The sequence below is a fragment of the Lepidochelys olivacea genome (assembly GCF_965140295.1).
Source record: "Lepidochelys olivacea isolate rLepOli2 genome assembly, chromosome: 8".
Classification (NCBI taxonomy): domain Eukaryota; kingdom Metazoa; phylum Chordata; order Testudines; family Cheloniidae; genus Lepidochelys; species Lepidochelys olivacea.
In genome coordinates, this window is record NC_140418.1 from 42,493,891 (window position 1) to 42,512,051 (window position 18,161).

Here is an 18,161-nt window from a genome sequence, read left to right on the forward strand (position 1 = left end):
AGCTGCGCAGACAGCTGGCTCAGCAAACCCGACAGCATTGCCCAGAAAGACCACAATCTGAGTTCTGTGGCAAAGGCGCTCAGCCAGATTTATTGTCAACAGAGCATGGTCCTAGTGCCCCGCAGGAGCTACAGGGACACTAACAGGTATGCCCGTCATAATGGGCTCAGCTCACTCAGCAATGGCACTTTCGGCTGGACAAAGGTGCCCCTCCAAGGATTTCTCTTGTATACATGGATGGGAACGGGTTACGTACCACACTCCTGACGTGGTCAGTTACTGACCCCACACCTTGGACCAGCTCATTCAAACAAAACATCCCCCACCATCATCCTCCCATCCCTGTGTTACTTGGGGTCGGTGTGTTCCTGTGCCATCACCCATGATTGGGGTTATGCCATAACTCCACGTTGGGGTGGACCTGTGCTAGCCTTCCAGAATGTGTTTACATGAATACCCAGCGCCTAGTAGTACTTAGAATGCCTGTGTTTTACCAATGCCAGCCAGGCTTTTGCCAAGTTCACATACCAGGTAGTGAAGCTGTAAGTAGGTGTTTGCATTATGACAGGGCCTGACTTTTTTTTAACTTTGATTTAGGCCTCAGGCTTTGCACCAGGCCCTATGTTCCAGGCTCACTCTCTCTACTACACCTAGCTTCTGCGTACATCCTTGTCTGCGCAGCACAGCCCCCCTTGTATAGCACGACAGAACGTTAACACAAAGGCAGCAATCCCCAACCCCCTGGCACTGGCTAGCAATGCACCGGGAACAACTACTCTTGGGAGAAATCAGGGTGGAGAAAAATCAATGTAATAAATAAATAAATCACATTTTTTTTATTTAAATCAGATTTTTTTGATAAAATGCTTTGAGAAAAAAACCTATCTAAAGATAGTTTTAATTAAGATATCTTTGAGCTATCTCATCATGGAATAGGGATTATAAATTCTAATTCTATAGTATTAGACAATATATTCATGTAATGTTTAACAAAAGTTTTCTAAATGAGTTCCAATAGTTCATGGATTAGGGACCCAAGTTTATGGGGTTCCAGGGGCTTCTGGATAGATTATTTAGGTTAATCTTTCTATCTACCCAATGGGACTCAGTGCTCAGTCTAGAAGATACCATCAGAGATGCTTACTTTTGCAGTTCTCAAACTGTGGATTTGTGTCTCCAGAGGTAGCATGCTGGTTAAGAGCAAAAATGTTTTGAAATAAATAAATTATATAGAGAGAGATGAGAAATAACAGACCTCAACCCTACTGTCCTGCTGCAAATTTGTGTACACAGAGTCAATCCCTTACCTCTCACTAAAAGCGCAAAGTTTCAGAAAGTTCAATGAACAGAAGATTGTTGGGGGCGGAATAGATCTGGACAAGAAGATGATGTCTGGAGATAAATGTGAGAAGGGAGGGACAGGCAGTAGAAACAAAAGTGAAACTGTTTGAGCAGCATATTCCAGAAGTCTTGAGGTCTTTCTGAGTGTGGCCTTCATTGATTTGAGATCTACCATACCATTCTCTCACTAGACGGGAAAACCTATAAATGACAGCAGGCAGTAAGAGAGACCCAGTTTGGGAATAAGAACCATTCAAGAAATGTTTGCTGATGATGTTTTAAAGAAAGTCACACCAGGTGGAAGTGACTTAAGCACTTGGATTCAGAGACTGCTGAAGTGATAAAAGACAGTTACCTTTTCCGTAAGTGGTGTTCTTCAAGATGTGTTGCTCATGTCTATTCCACAATAGGTGTGCGTGCTCGCCACGTGCACTGGTGCTGGAAGTTTTTCCCCAAGCAGTGCCCGTAGGGGGGAGTGCCCCCCCCACCCTCGACCACTGGAGTGGCGCCTGCCTGGCACGGTATAAGGAGGGCTGCGCTCCCCCCATCCTCAGTTCCTTCTTGCTAGACAACTCCGACAGAGAGGAAGGAGGGTGGGATGTGGAATAGACATGAGCAACACACCTTGAAAAACACCAGTTACAGAAAAGGTAACTGTCTTTTCTTCAAGTGATTGCTTGTGTTTATTCCACAATAGGTGATTCCAAGCTATATCTGTTGGAGGTCAGTAGGCGTTCACAAGTTCTCGGGACGGAGTACCACCCTGCCGAACCCGGCATCATCCCTGGCCTGGGAGATGATCGCAAAGTGCGAGGTGAACGTGTGAACCGAAGACTACGTGGCGGCCCTGCAAATGTCCTGGATGGGGACGTGGGCCACGAAGGCAGCCGACGAGGCCTGAGCCCGAGTCGAGTGTGCCCTCACAATGGGCGGTGTGGGAACCTCCGCCAGCTCATAAACAGGAATGGATGCACGAAGTGATCCACTTAGAAAGCTGCTGAGTGGAAATCGGCTGACCCTTCACGCACTCAGCCGAAGTGATGATCAATTGCGAAGACTTTCTGAACTGCTTGGTCCGCTCGAGGTAGAAAGCCAGAGCTCGCCGCACGTCGAGCGCATGGAGATGGCATTCCTCACCAGTTGCGTGAGGCTTGGGGCAGAGGACTGACAGAAAAATGTCCTGACCCATATGCTAGGCGGAGACCACCTTCGGGAGGAACATGGGGTGTGGGCGGAGCTGCACCATGTCCTTATGAAAAACCGTATATGGTGGTTCGGAGGTTAGGGCCCTGAGCTCCGAGACCTGCCTGGCCAACATGATAGCTACCAGGAAGGCCACCTTCCACAAGAGGTGCGACCAGGAACACATGGCCAGTGAGATGATCCAGCACCAGGTTTAGGTCCCACTGTGGAACCAGAAAGTTGGAATATGGCTAGACATGATCCAAATCCTTAAGGAACCGGCCGGTCACAGCATGGGAAAGGCCGATATGGGCGCCAAGTGTACCCTGACTGACGAGGGCGCCAGTCCCTGGGCCCTCAGGTGGAGGAGGTAATCAAGAATAAGCTGGAGCGGCAAGTGGAGGGTAGTCTACTTTCGAGCATGTCCTTTCCTTGCCACCTAGCCACTGAGCAGCCATGCCGTGAGGTGAAGCGTTGCTAGGTTGGGATGGAGGCGGCGGCCCTGGTCCTGAGAGAGCAGGTCCGGGTGGAGCTACCACCAGCCCCGAGAGGGTCCCGTACCAGTGCTGCCTGGGCCAAGCTGGCAGAATGAGGAGGACCCTGGCCTTGTCCATCTTTATTCTCTCCAGGGCCCTGCTGATCAGATGGAACAGGGGGAAAAGGCGTAGAGGAGCTGGCCTGACCAGGACAGGGGAAAGGCATCCGAGATAGCGCCCCTCCCTAAGCCCCCCCCGGAGCAGAACCGGGGACATTGTTGGTTCTGCCCAGTCGCAAATAGGTCCACCTTGGGAGTACCCCACCTTCGGAAGAGCTGGTGAGCCACTTCCGGGTGTAGAGACCACTTGTGCTGAGAGGAAAAATCCCTGCTCAAGAGATCTGCCCTCACATTCCAGGTGCCCAGCAGGTGGAAGGTTTTTAGGTAGATGTTGGGGGCTCTACAGAAGTCCCACAGACTGAGGGCTTCGTGGCAGAGGCCCTGTTGATATAGAACATCGAGGTCATGTTGTCCGTGAGCACCCGGATCACCTTGCCCTCCAGGTGCGAGCGGAAGGCCATACAATGCCAGTCACACCCGCCCTGAGTTCCTTGAGGTTTATATTGAGGGGTAGGTCTTGTAGAGACCACAGGCTTTGGGTCTGAAAGTTCACCACATGTGCCCCCCAACCCAGGTCTGACATGTCGGACACCAGCTCCAACGACGGGGCCCTGTCCCTGAACCGCTTGGAGCATGTTGTTTGGGGTGGACCACCACTGCGGGGAGGTGATCATTGTGTTCAGCACAGTGAGGACTTTGTCCATTCTGTCTGTGGCCTGGGAGAACTGCGAGGCCAGCCAGAGCTGGAGGGGCCTCATTCTGAGTCTGGCATGACGGACCACATATGTGCACGCAGACATGTGACCCAGCAGTTACAGGCAAGCCCTGGCTGTCGTCACCGGGAACCTTGTGACAGAGTCGATGAGCCCTTTCAGGGTCTCAAACCTGTCTGGTGCGAGAGAGGCCCTGGCCGACGTTGCGTCCTGTAGTGCCCCGATAAACTGTATGCATTGGACCGGGACTAACGTGGACTTGGCATTTTTTATCTACAGGCCCAGGGCAGTACATGTGGACAGGAGGAGCGCCACATGATCCCTCACCTGTGACTGAGAGGTGCCTTTGACCCAGTCATCCAGATATGGGAATATCTGGACCCTCTGGCGTCTGAGGTAGGCTGCTACCACCGCCATACACTTTGTAAAGACCCTGGGGGCAGTGGACAGACCAAATGGTAGGACCGTGAATTGGTAGTGACTCTGTCCCACCATGAAACCGAGGAAGTGTCTGTGCCCCTCCAATATGTGGATGTGGAAGTACGCATCCTGCAGATCAAGGGATCAGTCCCCGGGATCCAGGGAGGGGATGATGGAGGTCAGGAAAACCATGTGGAACTTGAGTTTCACCATGTATTGGTTCAGATCCCGCAGGTCCATGATGGGCCTGAGCCCCCCTTTGGCCTTAGGGATAAGGAAATACCGGGAGTAATACCCCTTGCCCAGGAACTCCTTGGGCACTGCCTCTATCGCTCCTAGGTCCAGGAGCCGCCCCACCTCCTGCTCGAGCAGAGCATCGTGAGGGGGGTCCCCCAGGAGGGACGGGGGCGGAGGGCGGTTGGGTGGGGAGGAGGTAATCTCAAGGGTGTAACCTCGGGAGATGGTGTTGAGGACCCATTGATCTGAGGTGAGCTGTGACCATTCTGGAAGGAAACCACACAACCGATTGGAGAAAGGGAGTTTTATTGTGGGTAGGTCCCTGCTGAGAACTGGCAAGGTACCCCCAAGCATCCCGTCAAAAACGTCTTTTGCCCGCCTGCTTGACCTTAGAAGATCCAGGCTGGGGGGTAGGCTGGGATTGCCATTGCGGGCGCTTTCTACAGTCCCGCTGATTTTTGTGGGTGGCCTTGTACTTCCGGAGGGCGGCCTGGGTAGGAGCCTGCTGTGGCTTGAACTTGGGTTTTGCCGGAGGAGGGACATAGAGGCCCATGGTCTGGAGGGTCGAGTGGGAGTCTTTCATGCCATGCAGCCTTGTGTCCGTTTCTTCAGCAAACAGCCTTCCTGTCGAAAGGGAGATCTTGCATTGATGACTGTGCTTCACTGGAGAGCCCAGAGAGCAGAAGCCATGACACCCATCTCATGGACACTGCTGAGGCCATGGACCGTGTGGCCGAGGCCACTGCATCCGAAGCGGCTTGCAGGGATACCTTGCAGCCACCGCCCCTTCCTCCACGAGCACCTTGAACTCCTTATTGAGCTCCCAGAGAGAGTTCTCAAACTTGGGGAGAGATTCCCAGACGTTAAACTCATAGCGACCCAGGAGAGCCTGATGGTTTGCTACTTGTAGCTAAAAGCTTGACAATGAATAAACTTTTCTCCCGAAAGCATCCAGCCCCCGAGAGTCTTTCTTCTTGGGGGTCGGGGCTGGTTGCCCCTGCCGCTCCCTGTAGTTGACTGACTCGACCACCAAGGAGTTGAGCGTCAGGTGGGTATACAGATACTGGTGTCCCGTCATGTGTACAAAGTACTTGCACTCCGCCTTTTTAGAGATGGGAGCTAACAAGGCTGGAGTTTGCCACAGGGCATTCAAAATTCTTGCCACCCCTTCATGGAGTGGCAAGGCCACCCTGACCGGTGCTGAACGGTGACAGCACATTGAACAGGGAGTCTGAGGGCTCTTCCATCTCCTCAGCCTGGAGGTGGAGGCTCGCTGCCACGCTTTTTAGAAAGTCTTGGTGTAGTCCTCCTGTGGGACAGAGGGGGATGGGGCCACAATCAGCTCCTCCGGACGGGGCGAGACCAGGCACCTTTTTTCTGGCGGTCTAAAGATGGACGTCAATGGTGCTTCTGAGGTCCCGGCCACCGAGCGAGCCCCCACTGGGGGCTGCACTGGAGGCCATGGTGCCCACTGGTACCACTGGGCTGGCCACGATGCTTGGTGCCATTGCACTTGCTGAGGCACCGGCGGAGCCGGCTGTTTGGGCTGACTAGCTTGGCCTGTAGATGGACGGCTGTGAGGGGAGGCCGGGCTGGCATATGATCCACAGCTGCCTCTGAACCGAGAGTATCTGCGGTGCCGGGATCAACGTAGGCCACGGGACCACGATCTTGACGTGGAGGAGCGGCACTGACAGTAGTAGCTGCTCCGCGAACGGCCTCGATGGGCGGACCCGCATCTGCGGGATGCCAGCGATCGATGCCCGGGGCTACGGTGCCTTGGTGGAGACTTGGAATCATAGAGTCATGGAATCTCAGGGTTGGAAGGGACCTCAGGAGGTCATCTAGTCCAACCCCCTGCTCAAAGCAGGACCAATCCCCAACTAAATCATCCCAGCCAGGGCTTTGTCAAGCCTGACCTTAAAAATATCTAAGGAAGGAGATTGGAACGGGAGTCCAAGCGGGAATGGTGTCAACAATCGTGCCACGACTGACTGCAGTATCTCCTGCGAGACTAGGACTGTTGGCGACATCCACCATGGTTCCGTCGATATTTTCATTGCGAAGACGAGCAATGCTGGGAGTCCCGGTTGGACGGCACCCATCCAGACAGTCTGGCCGGTGTCGAGGGCGATCCACATAGACTGAGCCCTGAACGTCGCTGGGCGGTGTCGGGAACGTTCCCTTGACCGAGACTGGTACTGGGCCGGTGGCGACTGCGGCGATCCCAGTGGCAGCTTGCCTCTGGAGCGCGGGGCCAACATTGGCAGAGCTCTGGGCACCGGCATGGACATGACGTCCCAGGCTGCCTGGAGGGCTTCGGACGTAGATGGCATCCAGAGAGGTCTGCTCTGAAGGGGCCGGGCTACTCCGCTCAACATGAGTCGGAGGCCTCGGGCCCGATGGGGATCAAGGACTACCCGACATAGGCCTAGCCTCTGTCCCAGACTTCCCTCGGTGCCATTACAAAGAGGGAGTCTTTCCGGTCCTCTTGGCGTGCCCGGTGGACAGGGAGTGGTGCCGACTGGACGATGGTACCAGAGGGTCTCCACATACCAATGCCGCGGTGCCAGGTCCCGGTTCGGAGCAGTGTGCCACGGTTGGGGCCAGCGCCAACTCCATTAGGATAGCCTGGAGCCTAAAGTCCCTTTATTTTTTAGTCCGGGGCTTGAAAGACTTGCAGATCTTGCACCTTTCGCTGACATGGGTTTCTCCCAAGCAGCACGGACAATCTGCGTGCGGGTCGCTCCTTGGCACAGAACGCCTACAAGAGCCACATGACTTAAAGCCTGGGGCGTGGGGCATACCCTGGCCCAGGCTCAATGACTAACTGAATGGCTAAACTAACTGAATTAGCTAACTACAGGTACTACTGAACAAATGAAGAGTTCTGGGGACGAGCTGCAGCAAAGCTGGAGCTGAGCAGTTCCGATGCACCTTGACTGGCAGCAAGAAGGAACTGAGGGTGGGGGGAACACAGCCCTCCTTATACCGCACCAGGCAGGCGCCGCTCCAGGGGTCACAGGGAGGGCGCTCCCCCCTACCTGTACTGCTAGGGGAAAAACTTCCAGCACCAGTGCACGTGGCAAGCACGCACACATGAGCAATCACTCAAAGAAGAATCTCACTTTTAACAGCAGTAGCTTCTTCTGCCAGTGTAGAAAGAATATTTTCTTCCTTTGGACTAATTCATTCCAAATTGAAAAATCGTTTGGGACCTGAAAAAGCAGGAAAGCTTGTTTTTCTTTTCCAGATTATGAACAAACAGGAAAATGAAGGTGAAGACGACTGAGTTAGCTGCAGAAGCCAATATTTTAAGTTTCTTGTGTTGACCTGGCTGACAGTCAATTTAATTTTTGTTTTGTTTTTAAAAATATTTCATTTAACTATTTTAGTTAAAAACAATTTTAACAAAAACAAACCTGATTTTAAAAAACTTGAATGTTTAAATTCAAAAATTCATATGCTTGTTTTGTTAAAATATTCTATGTTTGTTGTTGAAGAAAAAAATCCAGAATACATAACATTGTTGTTTTAGTTAAATAAAACAATTTAAATGTCTGTCTGGTGATGTTCTCCTCCTAATACGGCATGGCCAGAAAATCCCACAAATACTAAGGATTAACCTGTTGAATTTCACCTCCCAATGACTTCATAAATATCTGCTTCAATTACCTTTGGTAAATGAAATAACCAAACAATCATTCATTCATTTTCTGATATAGCTATAAAACTAATCTGAAAAGTTTTAAATAAATCACTTAAAAATGTATAGTGTGTACCTTCTAAAAATGAAACCTACATCTATCTGAGTTGTGAAGAATATGTATTAAGGTTATAACAACCAACAAGAATGCACTTTTATGTAGAAATCCATGATTAAATCGAGTCTTCCTCACTAGTGATCTAAATCATGATTTCAATCAAATCCACCCTTGGAGAAATTCAGAGCAGTGCCAGGCTGTGGTTCTGGGGTATAACTTAGGTGTCATTCCTGCAGATCCCAGGGAAATCTCCAAACATGACAGTGTCATAATTGTAAGAGTAAATACCACTCACCACCTTACTGCCACTGGCCAGCCGACTACACGGTTAAAATTGGCCTTCAATGATAAAAAAAAAACTAGGCACAAATCACAGGGATAACAACACAGGTACCTAGAACAGACCCACTTGTGATTCCAGGGCCACCACTCCTCTCTGATAATGAAGTGGTGCAATAGCACAACAACTCTGGAAATGCAATGGGCTCAACCATTCACATATGCTTCATGGAGAGCCTTCTGCACAACACATGCCCTGCTTCATCTAAGAGTTGCGCATGCATCTGTCTGTGCTTCAGGAACCAAGACAGACATGCACAACCACGCTCTCCTTCTACACTTCCCTCCCTATCAGCTGACAGCTTCTGAGACAGCCACTCAAACCCCACCAAACCCAAGTCAAGACACTGGCACATGGTAGGCACTGGATGCCTCCATGCCAGTCAATACCCCACCAAGAAAAAAAACCCGTATTTTATGGGAGTCTTCCAACATCCAAGACAACATAGGCAAAGACATGAAACCTACAGTGAGAACATGTGGAGTCAGAAAGATCATCAAAGAAGCCAACTTACGAGAAACATTAATGTTTCGTCAAGAGCACAGAATCCATCAGGCAGCCATGCCCTCCAGTGCCCCTTCTTGGGCTCTTTAACCATGTGGCACACACAAGGAAACATACACCCTTTGCAACACTTACCCTGATTCTCCGCATTGCAGTCACAATCTCTACCCTGCTGTTTGGCCGAGGCACATCAAGGCTTCCAATGTACTGCAAAAAGAAGAATATAGGATTAGTACAGCTCCAATGTCTGTAAAATAGCACAGACATGCAGGGACTTTTCCACCAAGCAGCTAAACCACCCCCTGCCAATGCAGGAGCATTTCTCCTTAGACATCACAGCACTTTGTCCAGTCTATTTTACGTGTCCTAGACAATGACAGTTCTGTCACTTTCCCTGGGAAACTATTCCACAGTCTAATCCATCTGTCAGGAAATTTTCCTTGATATTCATCCTAAATTTTCCATTTCTTAATTTCATCCCATTATTCCTAGGCTGAGTCATCCTAAATCCCCCCCCCCTCCCATCTATTGGCCTGATGTTTTCATCTTTCACATATCTGCAGATTATTCATTCTCCCTACCATGCAAGGCATTTCATCAAACCACATAGTTAACGGTCTTCATTTTTGGTTTTAAGACCAGCAGGGACCATTATGACAACCTAGTCTGACCTCCTGCATAGCACAGGACAGAGACTCCACCCAGTGATTCCTGCATCAAACCCATATCGTCCGGCAGGTCTTTTGGAAAGACTTCTCACCGTAAGATCCCCAGTGCGGAGAGCCCCCCCTCCCATGTCCTTAGCTAAGTTGTTCCAATGGTTAATTACCCTTGCTGCTAAAAAAGTGTGCCTTATTTTGATTCTGAATGTGCTAAGCATCAGCTTCCTGTCACTGGATCCTGTTATACTTTTGCCTGCTAGATTCAAGAGCCCTTTGCTCTCAGAAATGTCTTCCTCATATAGGTACTTATAGGAGATTATCTAGTCACCCCTTAAAACTTCCCTTGTATAAACCATATTTGACTTATTTAGTCTCTCGCTATAAGGCCTTCCAGACCTCAAATCGTCCTTATAACTCTTTACTGAGCTCCTTCCAATTTTATAACATTGTTTTTGAAATTTGGACACCAGAATTGGACTCAGTATCCAATAATGATCTCACCAGTGCTATATACAGTTCGATAGTCATCCACTTAGATAGCCAAGCATTGCATAAGCCCTTTTAACCACAACATCCCACTGGGATCTCATGTTCATCTGGTTTCCATCATGACCTCTAGGTCTCTCAGAGTCCCTGCTTTCCAGGATGTGGTCCTCTGTCCTGTAAGTGGCCTTTTCTGTTCCTAGATATCGTTCCTTGCAGGTGGCAGTATTAAAACACATTACCTGATTGCATCCAGCTTATAAAGAGATCCGGACCACTCTAAAACCGGCCGGTCCTCAGTATTTACTACTTCATCAACATATATCCTCTATAAACTTTACCTGCAATCATTTTCTTCAAGATCATTGATAAAGACTGAGTATTATGATGTCAAGAACAGACTACTCCATCACCCCATGGGATGAGGATTTCCCAAGTAAAATTATGGTTTGATGAGATCTTTCAGCAGACAGTTTTTAATTCCTTTACTATAAGCCAATGTCATTTTGTATAGTGTTAATTTTTTAGTCTTCCATTGAAAGAAGTTCTGAAGGAACTCAAATGTGAAATTGCTGAACTAGTACTGATTGTGGTTTGTAACCTATCATTTAAATCAGCTTCTGAACCAGATGACTGGAGGACAGCTAATGTGACACCAAATTTTTGAAAAAAAGGTTTCAGAGGTGATCCCGGCAATTACAAGCCTGACTTCAGTACCAGGTAAATGTTGAAACTATAGTAAAGAACAGAATTATCAGACACAGAGATAAACATAAGTTGTTGGGGAAGAGTCAACATGGCTTTTGTAAAGGGAAATCATGCCTCACCAATACACAAGAATTCTCTGAGGGGGGTCAACAAGCATGTGGACAAGGTGGATCCAGTGGATATAGTGTACTTAGATTTTCAGAAAGCCTTTGACAAGATCCCTTACCAAAGGCTCTTAAACAAATTAAGCTGTCATTGAATAAGAGGGAAGGTCCCCTCATGGATCAGTAACTGGTTAAAAGATAGGGTAGGATTAAATGGTCAGTTTTCAGAACAGAGAGGTAAATAGCAGTATCCCCCAGGGATCTGAATGGAGACCAGTACTATTCATAAATTATCTTGAAAAAAGGGGTAAACAGTGAGGTGGCAAAATTTGCAGACAATGCAAAACTACTCAAGATAGTGAAGTCCAAAGCAGACTGTGAAGAGTTACAAAGGGATCTCACAAAACTGGGTGACTGGGCAATAAAATAGCAGATGAAATTCAATGTTGACAAATGCAAAGTAATGCACATTGGAAAACATAATCCAATTACACATATAAAATGATGGGGTATAAATTAGCTGTTACCACTCAAGAAAGATCTTGGAGTCATTGTGGATAGTTCTCTGAAAATATCCGCTCAGTGTGCAACTGCAAGTAAAAAAACCAAACAAACAAAAAACTAAGAAAATGCTGGGAATCATTAAGAAAGGGGTAAATAAGAAGACAGAAAATATCATATGGGCTCTATATAAATTCATGATACACCCACACCTTGAGTACTGCATGTAAATCTGGGTGCCGCATCTCCAAAAAGATATACTGGAATTGGAAAAGGAACAGAAAAGGGCAACAAAAATGATTAGGGGTATGGAACAGATTCCATATGAGAGAGATTAATAAGACTGGGACTTCTCAGTTTGGAAAAGAGGTGACTAAGGGGGGATGTGAAAGAAGTCTATAAAACCATTACTAGTGTGGAGAAAGTAAATAAGGAAGTGTTATTTACTCCTTCTCATAACACAAGAGCTAGGGGTCACCCAATGAAATTAATAAGCAGCAGGTTTAAAAACAAACAAAAGAAACTATTTTTTTCACATAACAGTCAACCTGTGGAACTCTTTCCAAGAGGATGTTGTGAAGGCCAAGACTATAACAGAATTCAAAAAAGAACTAGATAGGTTGATGGCTATTAGCCAAGATGATCAGGGATGCAACCCCATGATCTGGGTGCCCTTAGACCTCTGGCTGCCAAGGGGATAAAGGTGTCCCACAATGCCTGTTATCTCTCTAGTTTGAACTCTACTGCCCTGCCCTCAGGTGACCAACTGTACATTCCTTTGGACCCCGTACATTCCTTTGGAATTTTGAAAGTCCCCTTCCTGTTTGCTTGGCGACGTGTGCAGTGGTCTCAGCGCATCTTTCCAGATGGCCATGCCTGCTCCATGCACCAGGCAATCCCCCGCTTGGAGCAATGCCAAGCTGCTGGACCTCATCAGCATTTGGGGAGAGGAGGCTGTGCAGTCCCAGCTGCACTCCAGCCGTAGGAATTATACCACCTATGGACAGATTTCATGATGTATGACAGAAAGGGGCCATGACCGGGACACACTGCAGTGCAGGGTCAAAGTGAAGGAGCTGTGGAATGCCTACCACAAGGCAAACCGCCACTCCGATGCTGTGCCCACAAGCTGCCAGTTCTACAAAGAGCTGGACGTGATACTCAGCGGTGACCCCACCTGCACTGCGAAGACCACTGTGGATACTTCGGTGGCTCACATTCCAGTCGAGAGTAGACCAAGCCAGGAGGAGGAAATCTTGGAAGAGGATGTGGCAAGGGAGGGGGACCCAGAGGCAGAGGATGACTTGGAGGTCAGAGATGCATGCAGCCAGGAGCTCTTTTCTACTCTGGGGGAGGCCAGCCAGTCACAGCTGTTGGATGTTGGCGAAACGCAAACAGGAGAGGAGGCCCCTGGTAAGTGGATTTGATTTTGGAAATCGCTGAAGCATGTTGTTGGCAGCAGGAGGGTTGCAGAAAGCAGGCTGGTCTCCCACCACATGCCTAGTCTGAGCGATGGAACAGGGTGTTGATTGACTCTCTCACTTTATGGGAATCTGCCTCAGAGATCTCCAGGAAACTCTCGTGGAGATACTGGGCAATCCGCTGCCACAGGTTCTTGGGCAGAGCTGCTTTGTTTCTTGCCCCACTAATGGTAACTTTCCTGTGCCACCATGGGGGTGAAGTGGAGGGAAAAGCCATTGCTGCACACAGGAGAGCTGTATAAGGGTCAGGGCAGAAGCCGCCGTCTTGGAGGAGACCCTCTCTTGATTCCCTGCTCACCCTCATCAGTGAGATATCTTCCATAATGATCACATCCTGTGGAAAATGTGGGGACAGGAATGATTATCAAGCCCCCCCTACAGTGCTGGCTCTCCCAAAAGCCACGTGCCCAGTGTACAGCAGGGTCCAGGAAGAGCGATTGCCCCTGCCCCTGTGGCTACTCACCATTTTGGGGGTCTTGTAGCTCATGTGTGCTTGCCTGGGGTCAGCCAGTTAGTAACAGGTGTGAGAGTACTGGCTGTGTTTTAAATCGCTGAATCAGTGGTCTCTGTGTTGCAAACAATACTGCTTCTGTACAATGTTGTGTTTAAACTTCACAGAGATGACCTTGGGAGCCCAGCCTCCTCTTTGTTATCGGCAGCAGAACGGCTGCACAGAATTAGAAAGCAGCCACGAAGAACTAAGGAGGACTTTCTGTGTGAGGTTATGATGCTCTCCGCTGCCGAGAAACAGGAATTGAAGGAGTGGCAGGACAGAGAGAAGACGGAATGAAAGGAGAATGTGGCACGCCAGAATGAAGCCACGAAACGGTTCTTAAACATTATGGAGCACCAAGTGGACATGCTCCAGGCAATACTAGCTCTTCAAACCGAGCAGCTCCGTGCCCGCCCTCCCCTGCAGTCACTGTCGCAAAACTCTTTCCCATGCGCCCCATGCACACCACCACCACACTGTTATCAACCTCCTGGCTCCACTCTCTACCCTCAGCATTCCACTCCTCCCTCCTCACAGTTCAGCACTGTGGACTCCCACTACCTACTGCACTCAACACCCATCCCTCTGCAGTTTGGCCCTGCTGAAGTACAAAACCTGCTGCATTGTACTCCAAAGGAGAAGGCTGGATACGATCCCTGGACATACACAAATCTTTAGCCATACTGGGACCCCACCTCCTCCTGGGACCTTCCCTTCCCCCAACCTCTCACTGGGGATGTGTTTTTTTGTTTGACTCTCCCCTCCAGTTGTTGTTGAATAAAACAATTGTGTTGGGTTGAAAGCAATCTTTATTCTATTACTTGAAAGCAAACAGAGTCCTGCAAAGCAACAGACCTTCATATTGCATCGTCCGCACCAATCACAATCACCTCCTAGCATTACAAACACTGCACTCCTGAGCACAGCAACAAATATTAGTGGCTTTCAGCTTCAAATTGCTGCCTCAAGGCATCCCTGATCCTTAAGGCTCTGCGCCCCTCTAATAGCCCTGGTCTCTGGCTGTTCGAAATCAGCCTCTAGGCACTGAGACTCAGTGGTCCAGCCTTGAATGAAGCTTTCACCCTTTCCTTCACAAATATAATGGAGCGTTTAGTACACGCTATAAGCATAGGAATATTGTAATCGGCCAGGTCCAGCTTCACAGAGAGGCAGCGTCAGCGGGCCTTTAAACGACCAAAAGCACACTCAGTCATTCTGCACTTGACAGCAGCAAGGAATGGTTCAACAACAGGCTGAGCAAGTTGCCTCATGTATGGTTTCATAAGCCACGGCATTAAGGGGTAGGTGGGGGGTCTCCCAGGATCACAATGGGCATTTCGACTTCTGCTACAGTGATTTTCTGGTCCTGGACGAAAGTCCCTGCTTGCAGCTTCCTGAACAGGCCAGTGTTCCGAAAGATGCGTACATCATGCACCTTTATGGACCAGCCTGCATTAATGTCTGTGAAACACCCACGGTGATCTACAAGCACCTGAAGAACCATTGAGAAATACCCCTTGCGATTAATGTACTCTGTGGCTAGGTGGTCTGGTGCTAAAATTGGAATATGCGTGCCATCTATCACCCTTACCCAGTTAGGGAAGCCCATTTCTGCAAAGCGATTCAAAATGTCATGCATGTTGCCCAGAGTCACGGTCTTTTGGAGCAGGGTGAGATTAATGGCCCTGCACACTTCCATCAACACGAGTCCAACGATTGACTTTCCCACACCAAACTGGTTAGCGGCAGAAGAGGAAGAGATGCTCTGTGGGATAGCTGCCCAAAGCGCACCTCTTCAAATATCACTGAAAGTGCCGCAAGCGTGAACACACTAATGCACAGTCAAACTGACAGTGTGAACACACAACAGTGGTTTCCCTTCAGCGCTCTCTGAGCGGCACTGTAACTCTGCCAGTGTAGACATGCCCTACAACACAGAAGAACTGGCATTTGCATGGCATGGGAAAACAGTGCTCAAGGACTGAGGGGAGGCTAATAGCAGTATTGTGATCCTTCTCCTTCCCCTCAGCCCTTGAGCACAGTGCTCCCACTTGAGCACTGTTTTCTGGTCAGGTGCTATTACTACTTGCATTCTAGTAGCATCCACACAGAGCACCAGACCAGAAGAGCTCACAATCTACATTCTCGGAATACAGGAGCATTCTCCTCCTCCTCCTCATCCACAAAATCCTCCTCCCTGTTGTGCGAAATCCCCCCCTTGCAGGTGTCCACAGACAGTGGTGGGGTAGTGATAGGGTCCCCTCCTAGAATGGCATGCAGCTGATCATAGAAGTGGCATGTATGGGGCTCTGACCCGGAGAGGTCACTTGCCTCCTTTGTCTTTTGCTAGGCTTGCCTCAGCTCCTTAACTTTCACGTGGCACTGCCGTGTGTCCCTGTTGTAGCCTCTCTCCAACATACCCTATGAGATTTTGGCAAATATATTAGCATTTCTTCTTTTTGATCGGCGTTCTGCCTGCACAGATGCTTCTCCCCATACACCAATCAGATCCAGTGTCTCCCTTTCAGTCCATGCTGGAGCTCGTTTGGAATTCTGGGGGGACTGCATGGTCACCTGTGCTGCTGAGTTCGCCACACTGACCAAACAGGAAATAAAATTCAAAACTTCCTGGGGCTTTTCCTGTGTATCTGGGTAGTGCATCGGAGTTCAAAGTGCTGTCCAGAGTGGTCACAATTGAACATTCTAGGATAGTTCCCAGAGGCCAATACCATCAATTTGCATCCACGCTACCCCAAATTTGACCCAGCAAGGTCGATTTTAGCACTACTCCCCTCGCTGGGGAGTACAGAAGCCAATTTTAAGGGCCCTTTAAGTTGACGGAATGGGGTTGGTTGTGTGGACACATTCATTTTAAAATCGACCTAACGTGGCTAAATTCGACCTAACCCTGTAGTGTAGACCAGGCCTAAGTTGCCAGTGCAGCTATCCAACAGATACAGCTGGACACAGATGCTCACCAGGGCTGGGCACAGAGGGAGGTAAATGGGACCAGTTACATTACAAAGCAACAGTGAGCTGATGGGCAGGGATCCGAAACTAGAGACACACATGGAAGCTGAGATTTTTCCAGCCACCTCAGGGATTTGGGCACCGAAGTCCCATTAAAATGTCTATGAGCCACTGGACAGCTTTGAAATAGCTCAGCCCCAGCCCAGACTGGGGTCCTGAAAGAGAAACAGTATGTGGTCACAGCCTGCATTGCACACACACGCACGGGGAGCACAGAGCCCATAACTCTGGCACTGCCAACTCCTAAGTACTTCCCTCTGTAACTTGGATTGATCTTGGAAACTCAGGCAGAGATTTGGATCTGAAGAGCGAAGAGATGGTCTGGTGGCCTTGGCTTTTCCTTATCCAGGGGGTGACCTGTATTATCTGGGAAGATGCAGCAGTCGGCTATTCAACTCCCATCACCGTAGTATTTGAGCACTTGACAACCTCCTGGGGGGGAAGGCAGTGCTATTACACATCACACAGGTGGAACGACGGCACAGAGACTAAGTGGCTTGTCCATCTCGGTATGTGTAGAAGCCGAGTCTCCTCGGCTACCAATGCTGAGTCCAGCACCGCACAGATAGCACTAACCAGGTAGTACTAGGGACCTCACACTGCCTTTGACTAACCCTTCCTTGCCTGCTTTTCTCACTGAGGGATGAAAGAAGAAGCCAAACAAACAATGGCTGCTTTTATGGCTCTGTGCTATGACGATGCAGCCACCCTGGAAGAAGGAAAGCCCCGGTTCAGTGGCCAGTCCAAATGTCTCCAGCTGCGAGACTGGGGGATGATGCCTGCAGCTGTATCTCAGTGTCTGCAGCCTGGCATCAGGCTAGAGATTAAATACAGTAACAGCTGCTCAGGCCACAGATGCATGCCCCCTTGTCCCATCCTATTCTCTTGTTGAGGGCATGGAAACAAGGTGAGGGAATGCTGCTCTGGGGATGAGGGGGAAGGGGTGAGGAATTACTCACACAGGCCCCTGTTTTGAGGGTGTGGGCGCCCCCGTATCCATGGCAATGCTTCCCCAATATAGCACTGCCCTCCTCCTCCTCCCAACCCAATGCACACAGCACCCAGGGGTGGGAGTTGAGATGCTGGGTGCATTGCACGCATCCCTCCCACTTCAATGCCTCACACCACAGATCACTCCTGTCTGGAAGCGCAATGTTACTCTGTGCACAGAGGTCCCCTCCTCAGAGGGGGTGGCACTGCTCCTCCCTGACCCTGGGCCCCCACTGCTGCTCCTGGGTTCCCTGCGAGATCAACAGAGACTCCCCCAGCCAACTGTCTGCTCCAAGGCTGAACCATATCCACCCTGAACCAATCCTGTGCCATGGCATCACTCTCCTGTCCCTTTGGAGCTTTGCCTTCCCTCAAATCAGCCACTGGGAGCCGCCACAGGCATCTCTTCCCTCTCTATAGAGGGCTTGTGTGTCCAGGCAGGATGTTTTGGCCTCTGACCCCAAGATGGTTGATGCAGTCTCCCAACCACACCACCTGGCAGCCTCTCTCAGGGTGCTTCTGTGGGACTCTGGCAGGCTCCAGAATTCCCTGCAGGGCTGGGTTACAGAGACCAAGCCTGTCCCTGCAACACGCCTGCCGAATTAGAGTGCAC

At 49.7% G+C, this 18,161-nt stretch overlaps 1 protein-coding gene across 7 annotated transcripts in view; it reads right to left on the minus strand.

Moving 5' to 3' along the window:
* NOS1AP (nitric oxide synthase 1 adaptor protein) overlaps positions 1–18,161 on the minus strand; it is a 175,471-nt gene that overhangs the window by 124,008 nt on the left and 33,302 nt on the right. For all 7 annotated transcript variants that reach the window (XM_084636807.1, XM_084636806.1, XM_084636805.1 and 4 more), the window contains one exon: positions 9,232–9,303. In XM_084636807.1, coding sequence (XP_084492933.1) covers positions 9,232–9,303 — 72 coding nt within the window. Of the gene's footprint in view, positions 1–9,231; positions 9,304–18,161 lie in introns of those variants that run through there.